Consider the following 27880-nt stretch of genomic DNA (forward strand, 5'->3'; position numbering starts at 1 on the left):
ATATGCTCATTCGTTAAGATCTTACCAGGCTTTATATAAGAAGTTTTATGTTATGTACACACATATATACACAATAAATGTATGTGAATGTATTTTTTAAAAATATTTATAAGTAATGGTGTGAGTATGGATGTATGAGTATGACAAATTCATCTGCGATTAATCTTCAACGACCAGCATGGCCACGCGCGGTAGATTCAATGGCTCAAACTCAACGGGGAGCTGCTAAGAAAGACGCGCGATAGCGCTGAAGGTGAAGTCTTTCTAGGCTCTGAAGAAGCTCCTGCGTATTATTTTTGTCGCACGGAAGAATTGCGGCTTGGCATTTGCTTACTTACTGAGGAAGCCCAGTATGAGGGAATATTTTAATAGAGTCTGGGATTGAAGGCCGCAGCGAGCTTTGAGGAGCTTTTTGAGCCGACGCGATACCCTCGAATCATGAGTGCAACCAACGAGGGCGACCGTAGTCGTAACAATACTATAAATCATAATATTCAAATTAACAAAGGTTCAATAAATTAAAACCGTGGTCATGCTCTTTCTCCCTCTTTCTCTTGCTCTCCCTCTCCCTTGCCCCTGCCCGGTCGACGTCTTTGAGCTCTGAGCTGAGAAGAAACCTTAAAGAAGACGATGAGAAGGTGGAGGTGGAGGTGGAGGTGAAGGTGGGTTTTTGATGATGGTGGCAGTCAAGGGAGGAAGTTCTCTTTCTTCATCATACAATCTTGTATTCTTGGTCTTGTTTCGTGCCCTCAAGCCCTCGATACCACGCTCTGTAAGATCCAACCGCCATTACCCATGGCTCCTTGGAGCGATTTCGAAAGCATCAAAGTCGCCGTAATCGTCGAATAAAATCGCTTGGTATGAATAAAAAAAAATTATATATATACGAATAATATACATTGATAAGTAATGTGTAATGCAAAAAAAAAAAAAAAAAAATATAAAAAATTAACAGAAAGCATGACTACGGGAAATAATAAAGAGTACATATAATAAAGAGAAATGAGGTGAGGGTAAAGAAATTTAAACTTCAGAAACACTTGTAACTGGTGTCTGGTGTGTGTCGTGTGTGTTACACAACGTGTACAACACACACCCCGGGCTATTTATAAAATCGTTTCGTAAATACGCCATAAGTTAGCAGTGCTATGCTGTAGTTATAAGCCTTGCACTTGTCATGGGAAATTAAAAAAATATATGTACCCCAGTACCTATATGTATATATATATTTATTAATAAGATATATACTTTTATTTATGCCCGGTATTGTTATTTATTTAATATTTTTTTTAATAAAGTCAAATATAAGCTGGATTTTTTAGCTCCCTTGATGATTTATCGGCGTAGCATTTATTTCTTCGTTGGCATAGCTACCTATATATATATATATATATATATATGAACATGTATGTATGTAAGCGCAGGTGCTTTGGCGCCTGGGTCTCGTTTTGCGAGCAAGTGTTGGTAATAAAGTGATGATATTTATTATGCAGAAATTTTTTTTAACAGTAAATAAAAGCGTAAAAAGCTCGGTTTGTTGTAACACGGAAGTGCTTTAAGTTAAATCCTTTTTTTAGACGAATAAATGTTGTTGGTCGAGGTGTATAAGTATTTGAGGTTAGCGTCAGTAATGGCAGGGACGGTTTTAATTCACTGGCGGCAAGTTCAAACGAGGTTTATGTTTTTTATTTAGAAAACGTCACGTAATAATGTAATGGACATAAAAGAGGGATTGATGTTTAAATCCTGGTATAATCAAAGCAATTCAATAGTGAGAGGTATTAATAATAATTTATTAATCTCCAGTTGACACGGTCTGTTGGGTTTTAAGATGACCTCGACGCTATGGGAGGTTATCCGTTCACTTGTCTCCTATCCAGACTATCCAGACTGTATTGTACATTTCCATCACCAATTCTCGAGTAGTAATAAAACCAAGAGACATTTTGTTATTTTTTTATTTTAAAATCTTTCTCATGTTTATTTTTAATATTCATTATTCATATAATTCTTTGTTTCGCGAGTGCATTATTACGTAGGAACGGTAATACTGTGAACTTTATTCTTGCTCTGGAGTCTCGTAAGCGATTAAAAATAAGACCGAGTTATTAACGACAGTAATTTCAGCGAGAGCACTGAGGCCACATCACATTGTCAGCTGTTCTGCGTGTTATTATATTCCTCGGGCATACTTTCTTCTTTTCCTTTTCCTCCTTCACCTCTTGCTCCTCTCGGTCTTCCTTGGGTTCGTTATGTAGACTTGATGATGCATTCACTGAATGTAAAGGAGAACACAGTTGAGTTGTGTGTTGGGAAAGAATAACAAAATAACCAGCGAGATAAAATAAAAATAATATATATCTCGGGTTAATATAAATATTTCAGTGTACCTCCCCTGAGGAGGATCACGGTTGAAAAGTGACCGACGATTTGTGGTGTTTTAACTGAGGAGCTAAGTAAGAGCCAGTAAGAGCAACATCTTCATAGGGCTCGGGAGTTGTGTATATGAATGGACCGAGGATGTATTGCTGTTGCTGTTACTGTTACTGTTACTGCTGTTGTTGATGTTTTGGGCACGTGAAAAGAGACCGTGTGATAAAGACGGAATATATTTTTGGCCTGCACAAGGACAGGAATGGAACCGAATTAAAGATCTTGAGAAGAAGAGCAAGATAAAATAAAGTACGAATAAAAATATCCCATGCACGCACTTGTTGCCTGACACAATGCAGACTAGCAAAGTGTGTGTGTGTCGTATATTGGGCCTGAGTCTGAGGACAGGACCCAAAAGGGTGATACCAGACAAGGACATTGCGCAAAGGCTGAGATATTCTGGTGATGGTGTGACGCGACCTTGTGCTGTCTTGGTGTCGCCATTGTTCGCGGTGGATGCGCACGCATCTCAGAGGGCGCTCATATGTGATTGCACGGTATTAATACCCGTATTATCGATACGAGGAGCGAGCAACATACAGGCATAATAAAAGTGCCCTAGCCGATCCTCGGCACAAGTCAGAGCAATCGTCTGAGGTATAAAAGAATGTTATTCTCATAACGAGCTTGAGCGTCGAGTGGGCTCTGGTTGGCAACCAGTGACAAGTAAAGAGACCTGTGGAGTTGAGCTGATCCCTCGAATCGGATAAGACAATTTGCACGCGACCTTCCAATTATAACACCCGGCAACTACGAGTCCCAATGTGCATCGGTGAATCAAAGGACCGTGTGGAATCCAGTGCTCGACCTTGCTTGCTCGCCGTTCCAAGCTCTTCGTCATTGTCCCAACAACGAGCAGCCAGTATCCACAGTATCCACAGTATCCACCGTCCAGTCTCTGCTGTTGAGGTAGTTGTAGACTAAGAGAGTTAGTAGCTGAGTAAAAGCGTCTTGGCTTGAGATCAGGATCCAACAGTCGTATCGGATTTTCTTCTACAAAGTCAGCGCTGCTCTTTGCTCACCAGACATCCAAGTTTCTTTCACTCTCTCTAACTTGTCGTTTAACTCGGCTTGTTCGCACGCTGCTCTCGATCGCTAAACGAGCAATCTCATTTTAAACGGCATTAACTAAACGAGTAGGACCCCGTAAGCGTAGCTGCCAACATTATAGATTATATTCTTGAGTAGACTTGGTGAAATCGAGACTTGACTTATTCACCAGCTACCGATCAGCCCTTTTATTTATTTTTACCATACCTTTTATTATTATTGCTATTATTTTTTATCCTCATTCTTCTCGTTGCCCCGTTGTTCCTTTTATTCATCTTTACAGTTTATTTATTCTCGGCTACTTGCCAGTTTATATATGTATACACTGTACGCTAGATTTCAATTGGCATTTTTCACATAGACGGTGTCAGTCACCTGGTGACAATTGGACAAGGACGTCCGCAATACCACTACCCAGCTATTCGATCATTCTTACACATACACACATGGAAACTGAAAGCTGTGCACGGCGTTCACTGCACTTGACACTCGAGTCACGAGTTTAACACCAGAATTCATTATTTTTATTATTTTTACCTCAATTTAAACTTTACAATTCCCATTTTAAGCTCAACCACACTACAGACAATATATTTATCCTCAACAGACTTTTTATTCACTTCCAATTCCTGATTACTATCTGTATTTAAACATTATTATTATATAAATATATATATGTATATCGTACTAGGTATCGCATTTTTTCCCCCGTTGAGTCGCATTTATTCACGGCCATACCCTGGTCGTCTTTTCTTACCCGCTAATAATAATAATAATGATAATGATAATGATAATGATAATAATAATTCAATGGAGTGGCGCGCTTTAATAAGAGAATATAAGGGAGTGTGACGGCCGCGGAGTATGAATAAAGTAGAATATAATATGCGAGGGCAGTCGGGGCGCGAGCTGGCAGCTTGGGGACTCTTATTCTCCTCATGATTATTTTTTATTTCCTTTTGGTCTCTTATATAAGTGTAGATGTATGCCTCTGTAAGATAAGGCACAGAGGAGTGGAGCCAAGAGCGAGCAAGTGAAAAGGGAAGTGACATTAAAAATAAGAACAAGACCAACAAGAACCAAGAGCGAGACCAAGACCAAGAAGGAGCATCAGAGAAGAAGAGGATTAAAAGAATAAAAAAAAGGAGAGGAGGTACTCGGACCGATTATCATAATCGCGCGTCATAACTCTGGGCTCTTCTTCAGCATCGCGACTCGGATACCGGGAATATGGACGAGGGAACCGTGAACGCGGACTACTGGGGTGTGCCCGATAATAAAAAATAAAAAAGTTATTTAATAAAATAAATAAAATAAAAATTAGACAAGACAAGTGTTATCTTCTCATTGAATCTTAAAATCGAACATTTAGATTCCCAAATGGGTTTATTTATTTTTTATTTTCATTGCCCGGTTGTTTTTTTGTTAATCTTTTTTTTTATTCTCTGGGTCCATCATTCGTCAGCGGATTTTTTAATCCCACGTGTTTGTTTAGTACTGAGTGTAAACATACGCACAGGGGAATCATTGTGCTCCTTGAAGATGCAGCTCATTAGCATATGTGTATTTAATGTAATTATTAACGTCTTTATTTGAACTCGAGACTCCCACGACTCATACTTTTATTTTATCACCATCTCAACATTATTCTATATTTAGATATTCTTATTATTATGGTTATGGTTATGGTTATGGTTATAGTTATGGTATTTTGCTGGGGTCTCAGCGGAGAGATGCACGAGAAAATGCAATAAATAATAAGACGTTATAGAGAGATGGATAAAAGTGTTTTAAAATAAAAATTTATTAATACGTGACTGTCCTCGAAATTTGCCGTACCGGGACAATGCCCGTACCGAGAGAATCGGATAATAAGATGGCGGGGGTTTGTCGCACGACCGGCCTATTAGAGACGGCAAGACGCGGCAAGGCCTGGTGATTATTACGCCGCACAGAGTGTTTTATTTCTCGCCGTAGTGTATGATGGTTCAACGTTAAACTACACTCTATACTAGTCACCAGTCACCGTCACCAGTCATGCCGGGAAGAAGAAGAACAAGAAGAATACAAGACCAAGCAGACCAAGACCAAGAAATCAAGGAGAAAAATAAAACCCAAGAAGAATAGAACTGGTAATGTCTTGAAGCCTCGAGTGTAACGGAAGAAATAAATATAAGATGGACACTTTTTAGTTGCCAGCTGAATTCCCGAGAGCTTTTCCATTTTATCCCACGTTTGTCGTCTGCAATCCTCAGTATTCTCTATTTCCTTAACCTCCGAGTTAACACGCGCATGCGTGCCTACAGGGAACTCGAGAATGAGTCGAAGGGGGTTAGGGATAGGGACAAGTGCATGTATAAAAAAGTACCGAGTTGGAGGAGCTGATAGCGGAAAATAACCCGGTGAAAAATGAAAAGGAGGCAAGGAATAAAGGAGTAAAGAAGAATTTCGCGTTGGGGGTTAGGGTGAATTTAGTTGGCTGGTTGATCGTGAAATGGTAACGCGATGCGAGCGAGTCGCTTGAAGCTCTTAGCTTTCGCTCACTCGGTATCCAACGTTAATTCCATCTTATTCTTATTTCAGAGTAGAGGTAAAAGAAGACAAGAATAATATGAGAACTCGTATCGGTTGCCGCGAGGTTTGATGCACAGATAATCCAGCTGGACTTGCGCTACAACAACGGCGCGAGAGACCCAAGACACCTATACGTTACACACATCTCCGAGATGAGGGGGAGAGGAGAGGAGGATAATAAAAACAAGAATAAAGAATAAGAACAAGTATAAGGTGCCCTTTACCTTATATCCCGTGAGTTTTAAAGTTTATACGCCTCAGCACTGTCTCTTGTATCTTTCTATCCCTCTCCCTCTCCCCCGAGCGCCCTCTCACTTTTTCTCCCATCCATATACTTATAGTTAACAAAACTCTCCTTTACTCGAGGTCCAACGACCAAGTTTACAGCTCGGCAACCTCTGGGTTTTCTTGTACACCCCCCACCGTATCATACCTATCATAGTCTCCGATAATTCTCAACTACTGGACCTTACATCTTGCACCTTGTACCTCTTACTTTGCACCTTCTGATCTCATCTTTCCTCATTTTTACAAACTCAACTGCGATTACTGCACGGCAAATATATACCGTTACCGTAAAAATCACAGTAACTCCTGATGATGCTGGATCCCTTCATTATTTTCCCATTTCCTACACATCTGTGTACACGGGAATCCCAACATCAACATAATACTTGGTACTTATATACTTAGATTTATTATAAATGTATATAAGAATAACTTTCAAGTTACTTTTTTTTCCTTCTTTTTTTTTTTTCTATAAAATGTTGGTTTCATCTATTGGTTTATTTGCGATAGCTCGGTGATATAAGTACTCGGGCGCAAGGTTTGTCACGGAATAAAAGCTACGAGTGCTCGGTTACTTAGTTATAGATGTAAGATAGAGACGTATGTCGTGTAACAGCTCTAAGGAAGGATGAACAAAATAAAGCACGGAAAAAGTAAGAATGCGCGGGAAGAGTGTATATAAGAGAGTAGTAGAATTAAACGTCTCTTTACTTATACACAGCACATGCAGCACATGGAGCTCTTTCATAGACGAGAGTATAAGGGAGTTAGTTTTAGTGTCTATGTCCTCGTCTAGAAGAAGACTTCGACTACTTATTTCAACCTTGTGTTTATCTTTTACTGTTGATTTCACTCGTATATATGTTTACGTTTATGTTTATGTTTATATATGTTGAGGTACTACAGTGTGGATGCATGTATATGCCTTTGGGGCTGCTGTACAGAGTCTACACACGCTAGAATAGAGCCCCATGGAATTTACGCGGTGGATACCAAGCACCAAGATGCAATCGACTCCGTATCTTGCTTCTGGCTATTCAGTGTCGTGCGATCGCGCTCAGACCGTTTCTAAAGCCAAGTTATGTGACTCACGGATAAAGCCGACCAGCAGCAAGTCTACCAACCAACCAACCAGCCACCACAAACCCCAGCAACAACGTAACGCTAGATTTTGCGCAATTCTAACCATCGACAGTCAGATAAGAATTACCAAGAAATACCACAAAGTTCATGTGAAAAAGTGTCGTCTTTAATCCTGATTAAATGCGATTATAATTTCAACAAATGCCAGCAAACCTGATGCAAAAAAGCCCCGTGAACTGGGAATTTAAAAAGGCTAGAATCTTGACTCAAAGAAAAAATGGAAAAAGGGAAAAGGGAATAATAATAGTTTACCTGTATCCATGGCGACCAGCGTCAGCGTATAATCCGGTATCATTTCTCTGTCCAGCGGCCTAAGAAGAAAGATATCACCGGTGCTGGCGTTTATACGGAAGAGATCGGTGTCCCCTTCTTTCAGAAAATAACGCACTTGATCATTGTACGGTGGGGTATCAGCGTCATAAGCCTTAACCTGCAGACAAATTGGAATTTTATAGGCGTCATAAGTTAATATTTGTAGTAAATCAGTGTTTAAAATGCGCTATTTATTAATTACTCGCGGTTGGAAAGTGTAACTTTCACATTAACACGGAGAAATTAAATGTACATGTATATATTGAATTGAGTTGTTAAGTGAAACGGCGGATTTAATGCCGTGGAAATACCATAGACGTGGTTGCAGCTCAGTTTAAGTACATATCGTGAAAAGTAGATAGCCGGAATATCGCATTTAAATGGATAAATTCAGTGTATTATATTCTCTGCCTACACTACTTAAGGGGAGCGAGTAAAAAAAAGCGAGTTAAAATAGTGTATGATATTTTATGAGCCGAATGGCGATTATAGTCCTTTTAACAAACTGTAAGTATTAACACTGAGATGTGTGAAGCACTTTCTCTGGACTCCCACTCGTACTCAGGGCTCTTTTATGTCGTTACGGGTATTGAGAGCGAGTCTCAAAGTGCCGCGTAAACTAAGAGATATTCATGTAGCACGTCAGTAGTGTTGTATCAATAAATATTCATGACAACAGTCATAATATTTATCCATTTAAATGCTTTCAATAGACATGAGCCATTTACAGATATACGTGCTATGATATGTCTTATTGATATTTATAAATAGACATTCATATTTGTTTGTTTATCGGTGTAATTGTGCAATTCTGAGAGTAATACGGGTCTGAGGTGAAAAATTAATACATATATAATATATATGATATACATACCTGGATAACGAAACCGCCACCAGGCGGAACCATGTTCTCCATGACGTAGGCGAGGTAAGGCGAGTCGAGAAAAACTGGCGCATTGTCATTGATGTCAAGTACGTTGATGGTTACTTCAGCTGTGTCATCACGTGACGGTTCGCCAATTTCCGGTGCACAATCTTCAGCCTTAACTGTCAATCTGTATCGTGATTTACGCTCAAAGTTCAGATTCTTGGCTACCCGGATAACTCCGGCGTCCTCGGAGATCGTAAAATCACGATTCTCATCGCCCAGAGCTATACTGTAACGCATTCTACCATTAGCACCTTCATCACGATCTGTCGCTGAGACTTGAAGTACACTCGCGCCGATGCTCGCGTTCTCAGCGACCGTTGCCGAGTACTGCTTGGGATCGAAAATTGGCGCGTTGTCGTTTTCATCGAGCACAGTTACTGTTATGTTGGTCTCAGATGAATTCGGAGGCTCTCCGCGGTCCTTGGCGGTCACTCTCAGCGTGTAATTTTGTCTTCTTTCGCGATCCAGAGGTCCTGCGACGCGAAGCAGTCCGTCAACGGGCCCGAGGTTGAAGGAAAATGAGGGATCTTTTAGAGAATACTCGACGTAGCCGTTGCGACCTTCGTCTTTATCCACGGCTTTGATAGCCATGACGACGGTGTTGGGTGGCGCATTCTCCATCACTGAAGTCTGGTTGGATGAGATAAATTCCGGAGCTACGTCATTGACATCAAGAAGAACAATAGTAACTTGAACTGTGGATGAGAGCGGCTTAGCAGGAAGTCCCGGACTGTCTTGAGCTCTGATGACGAGATTGTAGATCGATTTTCTCTCACGGTCTAAAAGTTTCCTGGTAAAGACGGTTCCATTTGACGCTATGCCGAAATCCCCATTGTCATCACCACTGGCAATGTCATAGACAACACGTCCATTGTCACCGGAATCCAAATCCTGGGCGACAACTGACAAAACAGCCGTACCTGTTGTCGTATTTTCCAATACATCTGCGCCGTGTGGTCCCGGCTCAAATATCGGCGCATTGTCATTGAGATCAACGACATTGCAGTAGACAGTGACAGTAGTTGATAATGCTGGTAAACCGCCGTCTGTTGCCTGGACGACGAGGATGTAATGTTGAACCTATGGAATAAGAGAAGACAGATAAATAGAGAAAACGGGTTTTAAAGATTGTTGAAGCGTTTATCGCACCGCGCGTTTGTAATTGACTGGCTAACGACGCGCATGTTCTCTCTCACACAGCTTCGCAAAAAGCCTTACGTTCATTATGAAAACTGTTGCTTTGCGGTCGCTAAAGGAAATGTGTTGATACAATCGCCGCCTTTTTTTTAAACAACAACATTAACAATAATAATAATAATAACAGTAATAATAATCATAAATTATTTAACGTACTGACAGGCTTTAAAGTTTATTATACACATCTCATTTCATTCAATGGAGGGTGCGTTCTCATTCATCTTTAGTTACACTAAAATAAGAATAAAAGAAAGGGCGTAACAACCGAAAAAAAAAAAAAAAAAAAAAAACAATCCGAGTTATTGGGAATCGAAATTATTCGTTTAGAGGGAACACCAGTTGCAATATCGTAAACGAGAACTGCGGCACTGTAGTTGTAGAAATTAGTCGGGTAACAATAAAACCCGTTCGCTTGGTGTTTACAACTTGCCCGCAATATAACTCTCGGCTCGTGCGTCGGAACGCGCAATAGAGAGTGCGAGAGTTTGCCAAAGGGGTACAGCAGGGCGCGATGAAGAAAAGAAACAAAATGAAAAAAGATAAAAAAATGAGAAGAAAAGAACGAGCTGGCCCTAAGTCTCTAATCTTCGAGTCTCTCTTAGAGTCTAATACTACATGAGGTAGGTCGTTGAGTGTAAGGTAAATCCTATTGAGCTCTATACTTAAAGGTTTTACAAGGACCTATTTTGTCAGATAGGCAAGTGTGTTATTTTTGCATTCACTTCTGAAAGGGACGTGCATCAGCCACCAAAAGATATGTATAACGCACATTTCATGGCTGCCCAATAATCTTGGTCTGTATATCTGGAAGGACGTTTAGTTTGATGAAGGGTTCTATAAGCGGTTTGAGAATTTAATATTTTTATTTTTGTTTCTGTCCAGTCTCCCCTTCTTCCGAAAGATTAAGGAATGGAGAGAGAGAGCCTCGAATTGTTCTACCGGTCAATCTACCACCCTACTGGAGAACGCATGGGTGCGTTGCACCCTTGCACGCAAAAACTATACGGTCTTCTGTTCAGCAGTCTGCTGCTGCTGCTGCTGATGATGATGGTGGACCGATGTTTTCTTTGGCGTACTGTTCTCTACCGTAGGGACTCGCCGAATTTAAAGATGCTATTCGTCTTATTCGTCTCCCGCCGCGCTATCTCATACGCCAGTTTCGATGCACTACCATTAGACCCTTCTCTCCCCACTGGGCCTTCCCCGAGCGCGTCTGTTGCCCATAAGAATTCTAGTGCCCTAAGCTCTACTTAAAAGGTGGTATAATCGCCGAAAAAACATCTAAAGTTTATGTGCTCTGGTTGTGGTGAATGTGAGCCAATGGACGAGTATTGCCTGATGGTAAAGGACCTCCTTCACTAGCCCGCGGCTCAACACTTACACATTTGATGGCTCTTCATTCATCCAAAACTATCTAATCTACGGTCGTTCTTCACCCGTCGATTTTATTACCTGCTCGTAGTCGAGACTCGCCGTCAGAGTGAAGACGCCAGTGCTTGGATTTAGGGAAAACACGTCGTTTGCCCAATCGGATATCAGGGCATAGCTCAGCTGGCTGTTTGGACCATCGGCATCCGCATCTGTCGCTATTACTTGACCAATACGGCTGCCTCGAGGTACATTCTCAGCGACGTCGAAAGAGTAAGCCATCGATTGGAATACTGGCGCATTGTCGTTGGTATCTGTCACCTGCAACATCAAAATATAATTCATCGTAATTTAGTATTGGGTATTTTAAATAATTAACCATCAATCATTTTGTCAAAATGACGGTGGGCATTGGTAGTTAGTTTTTTGCGTCATATCGTTCCTCTCTGTTGCTGATTGTAATTTTTAATATAAGCGCCCCAGGGGAAATCATAAAAGACTTTTGTAATGGTTAGGTTCGCGGTGGTATTATATATAAGCCAGTGGATGAGCCTAGACTTTATTTACTTGTATATCGTGTCTGCATTGAAAACACAACGCGGGGAGGTCGAGGATCACGAGATTACCGTTATTTTCTAGACTCGGTCGTAAAGACTGATCTGGTATCGGGTGTCGTCTCGTCTTGTCTCGAGACCTGCATTCCGATTTACTTGCAACAGAGTCTCATTGGATCTAGTTTTATGTCCAAAGAGTGAAAAAAAAAAAAAACGACCGAGTAGAAGATGTTTTGTATGTATAGATATACTTTGTACTTATTTACTGGTCGCGAGTGTACAGTTTGTTGATGGTCGGTGGGTTATATAAAAGAGGAAGAAAAAAGAGGTAATGGAAAAAGAAGACGATCGGGAGCCGTGACAGGAGCTTTGTAAAAACTAGCACCATGGACCCGATCGACAGGACAACGAGGAGAAGGCCTACTGCTGTAGAAGTTATAAAGATCGAGAAGAAGAAGAAGAAGAAGAAGAAGCAGAAGAATGAAGGAGAAGGCGGAGGGGGTGGTGGAAGAACGGTTCAAGAAACCAGAAGACAAAGATGGTCTGATTGCAGCGGTCCCTCTTTTACCAGACCGAAAGAGCAAACTATGATCGAGTTGACATTCCTTGAGGCTTTAGAGGGCCCGCGCTTGTGCTTGTGTGCATGGAGAAGCTGGTGGTTGGCGAGCAGCCCCCCGAGATGCCTGTTGATCTGGTTGATGTAGTTTGTCCGTTTAAGATAAAGAATCCAGGTCATTAGTTGTCTTAAGAAGGATTTATACAAATTGCATAGCATCGACAGTGTTTTTCCCGAGGGATTATATACACGTTGTTGCTGTTGCTGTTTATATTGTTTTGTTTCTTTGTATTCTTTTTAATTTAACAAAAGCAATTCAAGTTATAGCTCAGGCACTAAAGGGGATGGGCCGGTTCCGGAAACTTAGTACGCTATTCAGAGGCCCGCAGTCGACCCACGCGCTCCCCTGGGGGCTCGGGAGGTCATGCTTAAACTTCCTGCTCTATCCTCGGCGGGCACTTCTCTCTCATCTCAGCTCACCAGCAGTCAATGCAGCAATTCTCATTGCCGGGAGTGACCGAGCATTCGCAATTTGCGACCAACAGATTTACCGTTCGACGTTTCCTCATTACAATCCTCCACCAACGCCCGTATTTAGTTAGTTCTATAATTCTGTCATTACTTTTATATTGTTTTATGGGACCCCGCATATATATGTAATTTTTTTTTCTTCCCAATGACTACAAGTAGAGAAAACAATAAGAAGACATAATTACCTGAATGATGAGATTGATGTCCGTGTGCTGTAATCCATCATCAGCTCTGACTCTGAGAAGATACTTTTCCCTGGTTTCTCTGTCCAACGCTTCGATGAGTCGGAGCTGTCCATTAATAGGGTCCAATCGAAATTGTCGTTCCATCTCATTCCGTTCAGCATCATTAGATACCACGGACGTATCCTCGTCATTGTAATCATTCGGATTGATCTTGGGTGACGTTATTAAACTGTAACGTAGATTACCGATAGTATCTGGATCATGGGCCTTTAAAACTGTTACAATCGTGTTTGGTGGCGCTTCCTCGGACACCTCGAATCTCCATGGTCCGGGACCCCATGAAGGTGCCACATCATTTTTATCGAGGACCGTTACGCGAACCTGTAATCAAATTTAACGTCTTTTAAATTTAACGTCGTAATTCGAAAATGAATTAAGTATGGGGTTTAACCATCTTATACATACATATCTGGATAAACATACATATATCTATATATACAACCGAAGTAGTCTCGTTTTATTTTTATTTATATACTCTCCCGGGTTTTACACTCACTTACACTCTACATATTATAAAACAACTTTACTACTGTATGTAATACACTCTGTCATGCATGACGTCATATTTTTAAGTTGCACGCAATTGCTGTGATTTCAATAACCGGGCACAAATTCAAATCAATTCAATAATTAATCAATTCACGATTGTATTGCACGATATTATTTATCGTACATGAAATCTTTTGTCCTTTATTCATGTTTACTTACCATTTTTTTCCTGTTTTCCTTTTTTTTTTTTTTCATTACCTTTTATTTGTTTATTTTTGGTCTGCTTTTTTACAAGTAACACTTTATTTATTTTTCTCAAACGTCTTTTCCGCCCTGGTAAAATTCACCGCGACTCTTGTGAGACTTTATTTATTACGCGAGTGAATTACGCGCTGCTAAGGAATATTTTTACAGTCACGCAAGACCGGCCCACGATCACGCGATTTCTATAAATATTTATCGGAGCCGGTAGCAATGCTAAATCGTTTTGTCTTCCTTGTTTATTATTATGTTTTATATATTATATTATAATGTATATGTTTTTATTTTCTATCTTAAATCATGTCACCCGAAATAAGAAACAAGAAAAAAAAAAAAAAAAAATGACATAAAACAATTTTCAAGTTTAATTATTTGATAGGGGAGGGTGGGGCAGAGCGGCCCCCCTAAGCCAATTATTATTTTTTGTGGCTTTCAACCATATGATCACTTTACTTTTGTCCTATTTCGAACAAATTTATGGACGTTTTGCCAAAATTCTGAAAATTTTTTTTTTTTTTTGTGGGGCAGAGCGGCCCCCCTTCAAAAAGTGATAAAAAAAATTTTTTTTTTCGTTTTCTTTTTTTTTAAATTGTTTTCATCATTAAGAATGTATTTCTTACTCTTGACAACTATTTTTGGTTTTATATTACTCGAAAAAAATTTTTTAAAGCGTAAAAAATCGTTCACTCTCGATTACCTTAATTACTAATTGTTATTTAATAAAAAAAAAATCAATCCTATAATTTTACTTTATTTCAAAAATTTATCAATTAAAAAAAAAAATTTAATTTTTATAAATTTTTAGTGACCAAATTTGCCTCTTACACAAAGAAACGGCCGAAAAATATGAAAAAATAATTTTTTCGGAAGTTTCGGCTGGTCCATTTTGCCCCAGGTGTTATGCGTAGGGCTAGAAATGTGGAATTATAATAATTTTTTTTTAATTTGACGATAAAAATATGAAAAAATCACTTTTTCAAAATTTTGGGCTTGTCCATTTTGCCCCAAATGTCATGCGTAGGGGTAAAAATGCGCAAACATATCGGATTTATAGTAATTAGTCGAAAAAAAAAAAATTTTTTTTTGGTCAAAATTTCAGGGGGGCCGCTCTGCCCCACCCTCCCCTACATGTACGAGCTGAGGATAATTTAGTAAAATAAATATTTATGGATTTGGGTTTTAAAATATACACATTTGTACAAAATGAGCTGCTCGAATACGAATGAATTTAAATAAAAGAGAAAAAATATTGTAAATAGTAATGGTGGTATATATTTTATATATGTTTGTGGTATAGATGTTTAACGTTTGGTAATTACCTTCTCGATTACGTGGACACGTGAATCGGATTCACGAATGGATCATGATTTCTCGTTCCATTACGCGAGTAGTCCCAAGGGGAAATAACGAGACGCCGCGGTCACCCTATCTCGACGCTTTATCTTAAAGCCTTACTCTTGGACTTGTTTACCTGAGAGAATATTTATTCGTGATTCTCGAAACGATATGTTACATCGAACATTGTACAGTGCCAAAGTACCAGCAACTTTGTATCATTCCCGCTCTTTATTTAATACTCAAGATTTCGACCACCGTCATGAGGATGCTTACGGACCGCGCAAGCGTTAGCAGGATCATCAGTGACGATCCTCGAGTAATGACCCGACAAAAAAGCGGTTAAATGCCAATATAACAACACGGAAAGTCGAGTCAGCAAACATTAAATAAATAATAATGAGGATCGGGAATGGAAGAAATTAAGTAAAGATCTTTAAGGCCTAGAGCCTGGAGCCTAGAGCCTAGATCCCAGAAAAGGGAGTATTAGAATAAATAATAAAATTCAAGTGGTGAGACATCTGTGCGGTTGTTCCTAGAACAAGTTAACGGCTGTCCAGAGAATCCACGGCACCTGTTGTTATTGCCGTCGACGATAATTTAAACATCCGACTGTGTGAGTATCTCTGGGTACTGCCGTAAGTATTTAATAAAAGAGTTTGTGTGTGCTGTGCGCTGTGTGCTGTGTACGTGAACACGCGATTCGTAAAAAAGCAAAAAATGAAAAAAATCTAAAGGGAGAGAGATTCCAACACAGATGAGGAGAGAAGACGAGGAAGAGAAGGAAGAGGCCTAAACGATCTCGGCGATCATCAAGACTAGTCACATATCCACCAGATTTTATCTACAGCGAATAATCAGCCGTATACATATAGTGATTTTAGCATAAAGCTTCGATTGTTCATTATGGACTACTGGTTATTAAGTATCATCCTCGGATCATTAGTTTCTATTTCTCGAAATAAACGTTTTTTATTATTATTTATTTTTATTTTATAGAATATCTGAACTATACGGGATGAGTGTTGAGAGTGCATGAATAAGGGGCCGATGATGCGGGGTCAGAGCGAGAGGGGGTAGAAAGGATTATAATTGAACATAATTTATACGACCGATTGGGATCTCTGATATTCCAAACGTCTCGGGGACGAGAGCGTATTCGAGGCATCACGAGGGGGGAAATTTGATTCTCGTTAATGATTCGATCTCCGGTACAACCAACACGCGCACATACTCCAAAGAGAGAGGGGGGAGGGTATCAAGGTATGTAGGAGAGCGACCTCTCGATCGCTGGCTACTCTCTGAGTTGTACGAGAAACCGGTTGGGCCCAATACACTCTCTGTTCTTCTGGGATGTATAGGAAGAGTTGGAAGAAGACGAACAACAAGAAGAAGGAGACGAAGAAGAAAGACGTACAAGTGTATAGAGAAAGAAATAAATAAAAATATCTGGTAATCGGCTCGGCGCCGACTTAAGGCTGATCGCGGAAGTGATACAAGAAGATCCTCATCGAGGATTCGGCTGAGTCCCCTTTGACAATCGCTCTTTGGTTCAATCCCCTGTTGCGGTTTGCCGCCCGGCGGGGACGTACACTGACGCGATTTTTCTTTTGTTACCCGGTCATTTGTTTGGACCGACACCCGCGCTCCCCATCGCGATTTTCGGATACGCGGTAACCCTTTTTAAACCCTTTGCAATCGAATCAATTAATTGTAATGTAATTAATGTAAATTCATTGGGAATCAACGACGCATTCCCGACTGGATATCCTCTGTTATGTTTGTGTGTGTGTGTGTTTATATATGTGGGGGGTCGTGTGTGCGCAGTGGGTGTCAACGAGAGTTAAGAACACACCAAGCGGCTTCTGCATTATTATGATACTATATGGACGGTAAGAAAAGAGATAGAACAAGAAGGCATACATGTACTTGTGTAGTATATCCCGAACGTCTTGTTGAGTATCTCCAGCTTCTCTGTTACTCTGTATATATACTGTGCCCGTCTGTTGGTCCGGCCGTCCGTCGTCCGCATTGAATCGCGTAATTCCGGTTTCTCTGTAGCGTTTCATCATCGCGTTTGATTTGCAGTCCGGTTCATCGGGGTGGGCATATCAACCGCGGTTGCACGTCGTCTCGGTGAATTAACGCCCGTTATATGCGTGAGAAAGAAAGAGAGAAAGAGACGAAGGTGGACGATATGATGATGGTGATGATGTTGATGTCTGTGTGTAGGCTGAGCAACAGTAGAACAAGAGGAGGAGAAAGGAGGAGGTTATAGAGCACTCACAGCTTCTATATATATTATATATATATATATATATATATATAATGTGAAGAAAGAGTGATGTTTATACTTAAGTAAAATGCCTAAGAGAAGAGGCGGATATGTTTTGCGTAAGCCACCAGGATTCATGTGAATTTATGTCTTGCTACTGTAACTCAAGACTCTTAGCTGCATCAATGTTGTAAATTGTTTCCGACAGACTGCTTAGAAATACCAATATGGCTATTGGTTTTACCTTACCGGGCGATTCAATTAGACTCTTTTAATGTGTTCCTTCAAGATAAAATATCTTGTGCTATGTACTGTATTTATATATATGATCGAATAAAGGTTAAAATATGTTGATATATATAGAGGTATAAGCTTACGGTACAAAGGCTGGGTTTGTACGTTTGTACGTATAATGTGTAGTGGTGTCGTGAGAAAGTTTATATATTTTGATGGTGTGCAAACCGATAGCGTTCGCGTTACAATCATTGACTCCACGGTCACGTTAACGTTGTCGCTGCTGCTGGTACGCTGAAGGCCATAGGACGTCCTCCCTGGAATAACGACCTGACAATTGTGTTGGTTGATCTCAGTAGTATGTACTGGCAATATAAATATATTAAATAAATGTTGTGTGTATGTTGACCTCGTGGGAACAGTCGAGGCATAACTCGGAGAACCCATCAATATTCGCATTGGCAATGCAAAAGAATAGAAATAGACGTTAAGTAAGTGGTAGGATTGGTAGCAGTGGATACAGGCAAATGATGATGCCACAGGAAAATCGAGACCAACAACGAGAATCAGGGGAATAAAAATAATTTAATGCCAGAGGATGGGTAATCGGATTTTTATTTATTCAAATTTATCGAGTATCAGCTTCTTAAATGTTTAGACTTTGGAAAATATTATATTCTATAAGGAATGACCGATCACGATAAGATCTCAGGCAATCGATCGCGATCCACACAAAACCATTTTGACTTTTTGTCCAATGCCCGAAAACATTTGTCAACTCATGGAGATTATATCAGTAGGACCGGGGAACAAACCGGGGGATTCATTGGCCACTGGGGCCTTGAGGGCTCACCGGGGCCTCACCAGAGTCCACGTGGGAACTATGAAGGAGCAAGACAGCGAGCGTGACAAGTCGAAACGGGATCAATTAATCGTGTATCTAAGGATAAAAAAAGATGAGGAAGAGATTGAGAATAAAGAAGGAAAGAAAAAGATAAATAAAGAGGAGAATCACCGCGGGAATATGGAGTCAGGGCCCACCCGGTTCGGGACCTGATCTTATAGAGCCAGTGGCTGAAATCGCGGCCACGGGACAATAACTGGACAAGAATGATGGTAATCCGGTAACGAGGGGTCAAGCCGTGCGTTTAAAGTGGGCCCCGTGGTAGTAGTAGTAGTAGTGGATCGGAACGGGAGGAAAGGGGAAGACGATCGAGGCCTTACGGGGACCGTTCGGAGAGTGCAAGGAGAGATGGTATCTGCGTCAGCTCGGTCGGGGATCAGCGGATCGGATCGAGTCGGCCCAGCAGGGGTTTCTTTGGGTCATGCACGAAGTGAGTCCCATTCTTTGGTGCCTCATCCTCTCCACTTCCTCCTCCCCCTGTCTCTCCTCTCTCTTATTATGAGAGAACTCTAAGCCATACGTCCTCAGCTATAACACAAACACTGTACTCCCAACTCCCATGCTCGTTCTCTCTATGAGGGGTCGAACCACTGACATGCCCGATACTACTGCGCAATCTCGTTGGGCCCAGCGGGCCCCGTTCAACCGCCGTTGTGCCTTACGATAATTCCGCACGCTCTAGGGACAATAACATATATCTTCCGCTCGACTAATAGCCGTAGAGTATAAACTTGGGCCCCTCTCTCCGCGCGTTCCCTCTTCTTCGATCCTCCAACACTGTCACACTCTCTTTAGCAACATATTAGTGATTCGTGACAAGGTTTATTTAACTTTATTTTTTATTATTATTATTGTTGTATCGGTTCTCTTACTTGGTATCGCCGACACAGAAATCGCTGACGATGAATTTTTAATGTACTTTAGTGTATAAGAATCCTCCGGAGGAAGAGAGATAGACGAGAATAACGAAAATAAAAAATTTTTTTTGATGGGCATGTGGAGAATTGACAGGTACCTGCGTGCAGACGATAGAGGCATGTTGAGACCTGTAACGCGACCATGCAGAAATTTATGTATGGGTGGAGGAGGATTGCATACCGTTTTCTGATCCAACTACAAACGATCCTGTCTTGCTGCTGTAGATATATAGATATATAGATGTATATATAAAGAAGTAAGTAAACGCCCGCGACTCTCTGGGAAGTAGGAGGCTGAGAATTATGCAAAGACGGAAGAGGAGATAGAGAAAGAGCTTCTCGATAGAATCACTGAGCATATGAATAATCGCGAGAGTATCTCGGGTGCATTATAAGCCCAGATCGAATTTCCACAGCAACCACGTTTTTTTATTTTTTTTATTTTATATCTATATATTTATATTCCTCTATCCTCATCATCATACACTGAATAATATTTTTTTTCCACATAAATTTATAAATTGTCACTAGCGATTAATCGTGAAAACACACCAAAGGCTAAGGTGGTAACGGTATACCAAGTAAATGATCCTTTTCTCGATTACAAAATGGAAATAAAAAGATGAAAAAGGTTCGAGGATGTACGAGAATCGCCACCACGAGGGCACTAGGAAGCCAGTCAAGTTCAAGTTATCGTGGTCAGAGAATTCCTTATAATTTTGATCTGGCCCTCGGAGGCTCCCATGGGCGTGGTTCAAGACCGCAGAGTCTCGAGTGTCGTCCTCGGGTCGTAAGGATCACCCGAAAATTTCATGCTGACGTGGACAACTCGAGTGTCGACCTTGAGGTCTTGCTCTACCTGATTAAACGATCCAGCGAGTCATCAGCGAACCGGCCAATCAAGAGACCAACTTCCCATGTTGGATCCGAGAATACAAGAACATGAAAATCGCTCCTCTACACTCTACATCACGAGCAATGCGTTTTGCTAATTAGCCAGAACAATTTAACTTTTAATATTATGTATAAAGGAGATGAGTTTCAAGTTACAGAATTCCAACCACTTGTATAATGTGACGGACAAGCGTCATAAGCAATTCATTGTATAAATAATGTTTTCATGTGAATTCCCTGAAAGAAATGACATTTTACTTGTCAGATCTCAACATCTTTAAAGGCCCATAACTTTTGGTAATTTAATGCCCAAATCTATTTGCTAATTTTGATTATAATAATATTGTTAAAACGTTATATGTATAAGGATAAATGAGGAGAAAGTATTAACCAATGAGACTGTATAGATATATACATATATAATATAAAAACAGGATGGACAGGATTGCCAGCGATATATGATAGCCAAGGAGAGAGAGAGAGAGAGGATGAAAATAAAGAAGAGCAACCGTCTGCCGGAGGAACCCAGCAACCTATGATCACGTTATTAATTGAAAGAGGGCCGCACCGATGCTACCGGTTACGCCAAGATTTTACTCGGGCGACCTGCATTACTCGTATTCCGCGAATCTTCTCACTATAAATAAAAAATTAGCCCGATACATAATATTTAAAGGTATCCGAGCCAGCGGAGAGATAAAAAATAATCATTACTTTCATAACTCTGTAGAGTGTAATAGTTATTGCGAAAAATCTATAACTGTCTCATAATCGTAATGGTAATGATATATAGCAATCAAGGCGTCATAATGGCAATCAATTCTGCGTGGAAAAGGCGCCGTAAGGATTAGTGGTTTATAAATAACTAATAAATAAAAAAAAAAAAAAGTAACTGGGCGCCAATGGAGAGAAAGGGTGTCGACATAATGATTAGCCAAGGCAATCGGCTGGCAAAGTTGCTCGATTGGAAATGATGAATTTTCATTCGCCGTCTTACACGTTTTTCTTAATCCAAAGCTGCACACATACATATTTATACAAACTGAATTGAGATAGGATAAATTAAAGCGATAATAAAAAACAAACCGTGTCTACATTGGGTCCGATAGGTATTTCCTGAGCCCGTGTCCCTCCCTCTCTGGTTACGTGTCTTACCGATATACAGCGAGTATTTTTTTTTTTTATAATATTTTTTTTAGCTGTTGCTGTTGTTTTTCTCGTCGTCTTTGCGGTCGAAATAAGCCGACCCGGAATTCCAACAGACACTACACTAGTCCACTTCTTGGGCCGGTCACGGGAGAGATCGCGAGCGCTTAAACAACACAACGCCAATCGGGAATCGTGCTCGCGTGGGTGTGGAACGTAATCGGCGACACATTGTTTCGGTTGTTTGCTAACCGCTAAGAGCATTCCATAAAAATGATAATTAAATATTAAACGCCGCTGGCGCTGATAAGTTATATTATATAAGCCATAAAAGGAGCCAACGATAGGGTGGTGATAATAAAAAGTATTCGTTTATTTATCGAGCAAGACTGCTAACTGTAAGTTATTTGTTGGCGGAAAATTAATTTTAAAATAGCCAGAGATGTTAGAAAAAATGTTAACTGCGTTACAACGTCTCTATGAGATGTATTTCTGCCTCTAACAATCTCCATAAGGTTCTTAGATAGTCACGGCAATGCTCTCGGGCTTGTCCGGATCGGTTTATAATAAATCGCAGTCCGGTCAGTCAGCAACAACGCGCACAAACGATTCATGCACTCGGGAATGTATACAGCATACAGAGAGCCGGGAAAGAGGTGTATATAGACTTATATAGCCGAGGTAAATAAAGAGAAGCTGAAGGTGGCTGTGTGCTGTGTGGAAGAATGTGCAAGATGGAGTGAATAAGAAAAAGATAGGTTAGAATCGGCTGGCAGCCTTCGAGCTTCTCCGTGGGCATACAACAATCGTGTTCCGGGCTTCCGAGAGAAAGTTGCATCAGTTACACGATACTGTGGCTTATGGCTACCACGATATATTGCCAAGACGCATGCGCACATATGTATAATATACCAATAGCTCAAAGAAATCCTGTACCCTGTACCCTGTATAGTACCGATCGTACCGAGTAGAGAGAATGGAAGAGAGCAAGACATTGCAGGATTGCAGCATGGATACTACATACTGTACGTGGGTATCATACGTACGAGTTACACGCGTGTGGACTATCGAGCCAGTCAAAAATGTTAGCCGGTCAGGCGAGTTTGTCTGTTGTCAGTATTATTGTGTGAAAAATATATATTTTTTATCCAGTCCCATACAACACGGGGAAATATTATGTTTGTACAGAGTGGGATGTGCAATAATAATGGCGACATTTGCCGATTTTAAGCTTCCCGAGGCAGACGTGGGCAGACATCTTATCGGGAGTCCCCTGTTTTTTCGCCCAAATCAACAGCAACAAGAAGAGAACGCTGGCGAGGGAGAGGGCGGAGGCCCGAGGGAGAAGGTGTGAAAGATAAAAACGCGGGAGATATGAACTCGTGTATTTCAACAACAAGATTTTTCCGATTGTCTCTCTGAATACTCTCGGTCTTTTTCTTGTTCTCTCTGTGAAGAGAAGACATTCCGGATACGTGGTATTGCTCGCGCTCTCTGATGCCAGTTGCTTTTGAATTTATGACCGGAGAATCCTATTCGTTATTCGTCGACGTCGTTTGAGAGAATATCAGCAGAGTAGAGACCAAAAACAAATAACGGTGGTAATAAAAAAGGTAAAAAGAATAACTTGGACAAGGATGTAAATCATAATATGTAAATCTAAAAGTGACATTAGTTCTCCGGCTGCCCGCCGAGTGGACATCTACGAAATGGGATGTGATGGCGTATCTTTTAGTGTAGATTCGATAATTTTGCTGTCGATGATGTTGGAATATAAGCTAAGACACACGTTGATCCGGAATGTAACCGTCAACAGTCATGTCTTATTGGAGTCTCTGTCACATATGTCCCGAGGCCATTGTCGTGGGATGTAACGGCCGATAGAAAACTCGACGGCTGAAATAACAACCGTCGGTTGATCGACTCACGGCGACGGTGGTGGTGAGAGCAAATAAATCGCTTGAGGATCGTTTTCCAGCGCGCGAAGAGGCGTGTGTGCTTGTGCAGCATTGCGCCTTTGCAAATACTCACTCACTCACTCACTTACTTATACTTGGTCTCTCGAGTGTGTACTTGGTCGAGTATGAGAGAACCAGAGAGGAACTCTCAAGACACTCGGTGAGTTGGGCGTCTACCTCCTCGGGGTAGGACGTGAGATGGCAAATGTGAGCTGGTAACGTTTAAAGATCTACGCTCTTGACTATCCGTTGTGTTGAGACTAGAAAATTTTACACACGGCCAAGTTCATAAGTGCTGCTCTCGTCATTGCGAAATATACGATTGGAAACCCAGCGACAAATAATATATATGCACATATATTCTTGTGTATATATAGAGCCGAGTGCACAGTGACAGGACAATAATTTGAATGATTTCCAGTGATGAAATAACGTCCGATAGTCTTGTGTCTCTTGACGCCAGGCCAGCCAGTCATATACAACAACCATCACATTGCTGATTCTTATTATACACACATACCCTTTAGCGTGCCAGGATGGCCAGGATATATATATGTACAAAGAGAATTGAGCGCACACATAGTAAAAGCCAATATAAAAGGCATAGAGTGTGGAATTCAGCTTCTCAGCTTGAGATCCAAGTGCCTGGACTCAGCGAACCAGCCAACAAGAAAAAGAGATACTTGCTTCGACTCGATTCTTAAGACTCCTCGAGAGTATCTTGAGTTGATGGCGGTGCGCAAGCAAGGTATTCTGGTTCCCTGCATGCTAGCCGTAGGCCTTACGTGGTCGGCTCATCGACTTGTTCCCTCTTCACCTTCCTCGTCTTCCTATGTCTCTCTACCTCTTTCCTTATTCTTATTTCCATCCTTGTTCTCCCTTCACCTCTTCATCATCACTCGTCCGCTGGCTCTCTCTTTCTCTCTCTCACAGCCTCATCCTTTCCCGAAGGGCCACCTGAAGAGCGCCTTGGCACACTCTTTTTGCTCGGCTCTCTTTATTCTTCTTCTTCGTCTTGTTCTTCTTTCAGACCTGCGATGGCGTCACTGGAAATTCGGCGTCAGCCAAATATTATCTCTCTCTCTCTCTTTCTTACATCAGTTTACCACTCACTCGGTTGCTCTCATCCTGGACCCAGAACGGCCTCGATTGAATCGTCAGCGCTGCAGACACGCCACACTCAGTACTACCCAGAGACGAAATATTGAACTGCAAGATTTACAATTCAACTTTTGAAACTCAATTGTCACTTGTCCATTCTTCTGGCTCTGACGCAACCCACTGGGTTGTGTGTACAACACATAGGTGTGTGTTGTAACCTTAAAGGAAGACTTTTAAGTGGTCTCGAGAGAGTGAGAGCAGCAACCATCAGACGAGGGTGTGTCAATTTAACTGCTGAAAGCAATATTTGGCGTTTACAATAACCGTTATTGCAACTGCACACCGCAATAAATAAATGTGCACAACTATATGCTCACATAAATATATACCAATTAACAACCAATTAACACTCAATGCTATATAATTAATTCACCTATTTATGAGCAGACTAAACCTCCTCGAAGATTATTAACGTCATTTCGCGTGCCTCTGCCTCCACTGAACACACATCCACTTAGCTAGCGATTTATACGCCACCAATACACACCAGTGTCTCTCTATGCATCCTTGTCATCGAGCTAAATAATTGTATACATTAAAAGTAAGTAAACGGGCTCTGAAGCGTAATTAAAGTCTTGAATAAATCGATTAATAGGCAGGATAGATTAATCGACCGGCACCAGTTGATTGACTCGGAGCTGCTGGGAAACCTCCAAGACCACATGGACTCTGGATACTCTACTCCTCCTGGTTCTGATCCTGCTACTACTGCTGCTGCTAAGTTCAGTATGTAATAGACCAGTTGTAAAACGTTGAGAATGGGTTTTTCTAATATGTCCGCAAGACACGAGCGCCGCGCCTCGTAAAGTTCAAAGTCGGTAATTAAATACACGTTAGTTGAGAATCAATTAAGTGAACGGCGAGAATAACGAGGTATTTCCCAACCCCTTTTCATCTCTACACACAAGGTGCTTTTTCCATCACACACCCGTTCATCTCCGTTTTATATCTATTTAACTTGCTATTTAAGCTTCAATAGCTTTTTCTCCTGACCTTTTTTGTTCCATTACCTATACATATATATATATATATATAGCTGAACAACATATTTGTCTTTATTTAAACTCCCTTGTTGATGTAACTTTCCCGGCATCTTAACGAGATTGTTTTCTACCGGTTGTTCTTTAATGAATCAGCTGTTTCTGTATGCAAACAGCAAAAAAGCAGTTAAAACTTGTTCGGAATAGGTTTTGCCACGGCACGGCGAGCCTTTATAGTAGATATTTGTATTAGCACAAGAGATAGAGCTAGAGACACCTTTTCTGCAAAGCAATATCGCGAATGGGTATTGAGAAAGACGAAATAGCATGTACGCGAGATGAGGAGTGAATGAGGTTCGCGGTGTGCATGGGCTTGAAAGTAACGCAAATTGTTAAAGTAGCGGTTCTATCACGGAGTCTTTCAATCTAGTGATTGGTAATTGAAGAACGAGTATCACGACGCCACTCGATAGTTATTCACTTTTTTAATAAACCATTTTATTTTTATCATTGCCGGCGTTCCTGCCACTGGCACTCTACTCCTTTTTATTAACGCTGGTTTTTATTTAACTTTAATTTACTATCTCTATTGGCTATCTCCATCTCTATCTTGGCAACTGTATATTTTAGATACGCCTGTTTACCTCACACCTAGATTCTTAAATTCATTTACGCTCGGTTGCATGCGGAAACAACCGATTGTGTAATTTAACATTACAACCAGCAATTTAATAGTAAACCAAAAATGTTTATGAAACACTCCATACCTGGATTATTATAATTTACCAGATAAAAATTACCAAGCTACAGAATTAAATTATAATTACAACCTCGAAATCAATATAATGCTATTACACATTTTTAGCGTTAAATACTTTTTTTCGCTTAGATCTTCCGCTCTATTCAAGCTTCGTTTTCTCCTCAAACCTCCTCCGAGGTTCTCTTACATAAATTATCTTCTTTTATCAACCAAATTCTTAGATTTCGTACATTTTTCTTTGTTCTTTCTTCGCTATTGCTATTATAATTATTATTATTATTGTGTGTTAGTTAACATAGGAATTAGTAATTGGGCTGGCAGTTAATACGGTGAGAATTTAAAAAAAAGTTCTTACGTTTCCTGGGGCAGGACAATGAATTGTTGGCGAACGATGAAGAGGACAAAACACCGCGAACGTGTCGGACGTCGGCGGACATTTAGCCTTAGATAGACACACACTTTATTATTTTTATTTCATTCTTCCCGCGATCTTTCTTCTTTCTTTCTTTCCTCCTTCTTTTATTCATTTTGTTTTGTTTGGTAATTTTTATTATTTTTATTTCAAAATGTATGAATCTGAGCGCTAGCCGAGCGGCAATAGTTGCCCGCGCCAGAGGTCACGGTTTTGTATTGGACGTATGATGGCCTCTGCAGCTTGATGGTCTTGGTCTTGGTCTTGGTCTTGGTCTTGGTCTTGGTCTTGGTCTTGGTCTTGGTCTTCTCTCAACTCTTTGCCCGGTGAAAGAAAGAGCTCGACACAACAATGACGAGCGAGCCATGTGATATCAAGGCACCAAGAGTGTAGCATGCTCCATTCTCGGTCTTCTCTCACGCCTGTACCACCTTATTTTATTTAATCCTTTTTTTATTCTTAACACATTTTATTATAACCTTCTACTTCACTCTCTCAACCGTATATCTTTCATTCGTCACCTCGGCTCCATCAACTCTCCCGTATCTCAGTCCAGCGCATGTGTGCCACCACCAACAAACGATTCTTTAAAGTGAAAAATATTAATAGGCTGTACGGGTCGTGTAAAAAACGCGAAAAAAAACTACAAAAAACGTTTAAATAAAAGAACTTAAATCGTGCGATGAAAATCTTTTGTTCTGTTATTTCATTCGTTTGTACTTTTTTTTATTTTACTTCTTTTCAAACAAACTAAAGACATTTCTTAGAGATTTTTTTCTTTTCACTGGCCTCTACACGTTCCTATCCAAGAATAAATGTATGTATGTATATATATGTATGAATGTAAAGGCTTGCATCGCTGTTACACACATCGAGTTTCTTTAGTAGCCATAACGCGTGTCCTTGACGAGCATGTCTTGATGGCACAAAACTCCCTGAGCGATAACTTATCCGTCTTTTGTGCCAGCGTAT

General features: G+C 40.7%; 2 protein-coding genes across 2 annotated transcripts in view; one reads left to right on the plus strand and one right to left on the minus strand.

The window, feature by feature from the left end:
* The window catches only part of LOC130673051 (aldo-keto reductase family 1 member B1-like), a 109554-nt gene that overhangs the window by 29981 nt on the left and 51693 nt on the right, over window positions 1-27880 (plus strand). The window lies entirely within an intron of this gene.
* The window catches only part of LOC130673045 (cadherin-related tumor suppressor), a 63748-nt gene that overhangs the window by 9736 nt on the left and 26132 nt on the right, over window positions 1-27880 (minus strand). Inside the window, exons 2-5 of the mRNA XM_057477924.1 lie at window positions 13123-13503; window positions 11381-11617; window positions 8675-9811; window positions 7741-7918 (exon numbers count right to left, since the gene is read on the minus strand). Coding sequence (XP_057333907.1) covers window positions 7741-7918; window positions 8675-9811; window positions 11381-11617; window positions 13123-13503 — 1933 coding nt within the window. The remainder of the gene's footprint in view (window positions 1-7740; window positions 7919-8674; window positions 9812-11380; window positions 11618-13122; window positions 13504-27880) is intronic.

The sequence above is a fragment of the Microplitis mediator genome, chromosome 8, assembly GCF_029852145.1.
Source record: "Microplitis mediator isolate UGA2020A chromosome 8, iyMicMedi2.1, whole genome shotgun sequence".
Classification (NCBI taxonomy): Eukaryota; Metazoa; Arthropoda; class Insecta; order Hymenoptera; family Braconidae; genus Microplitis; species Microplitis mediator.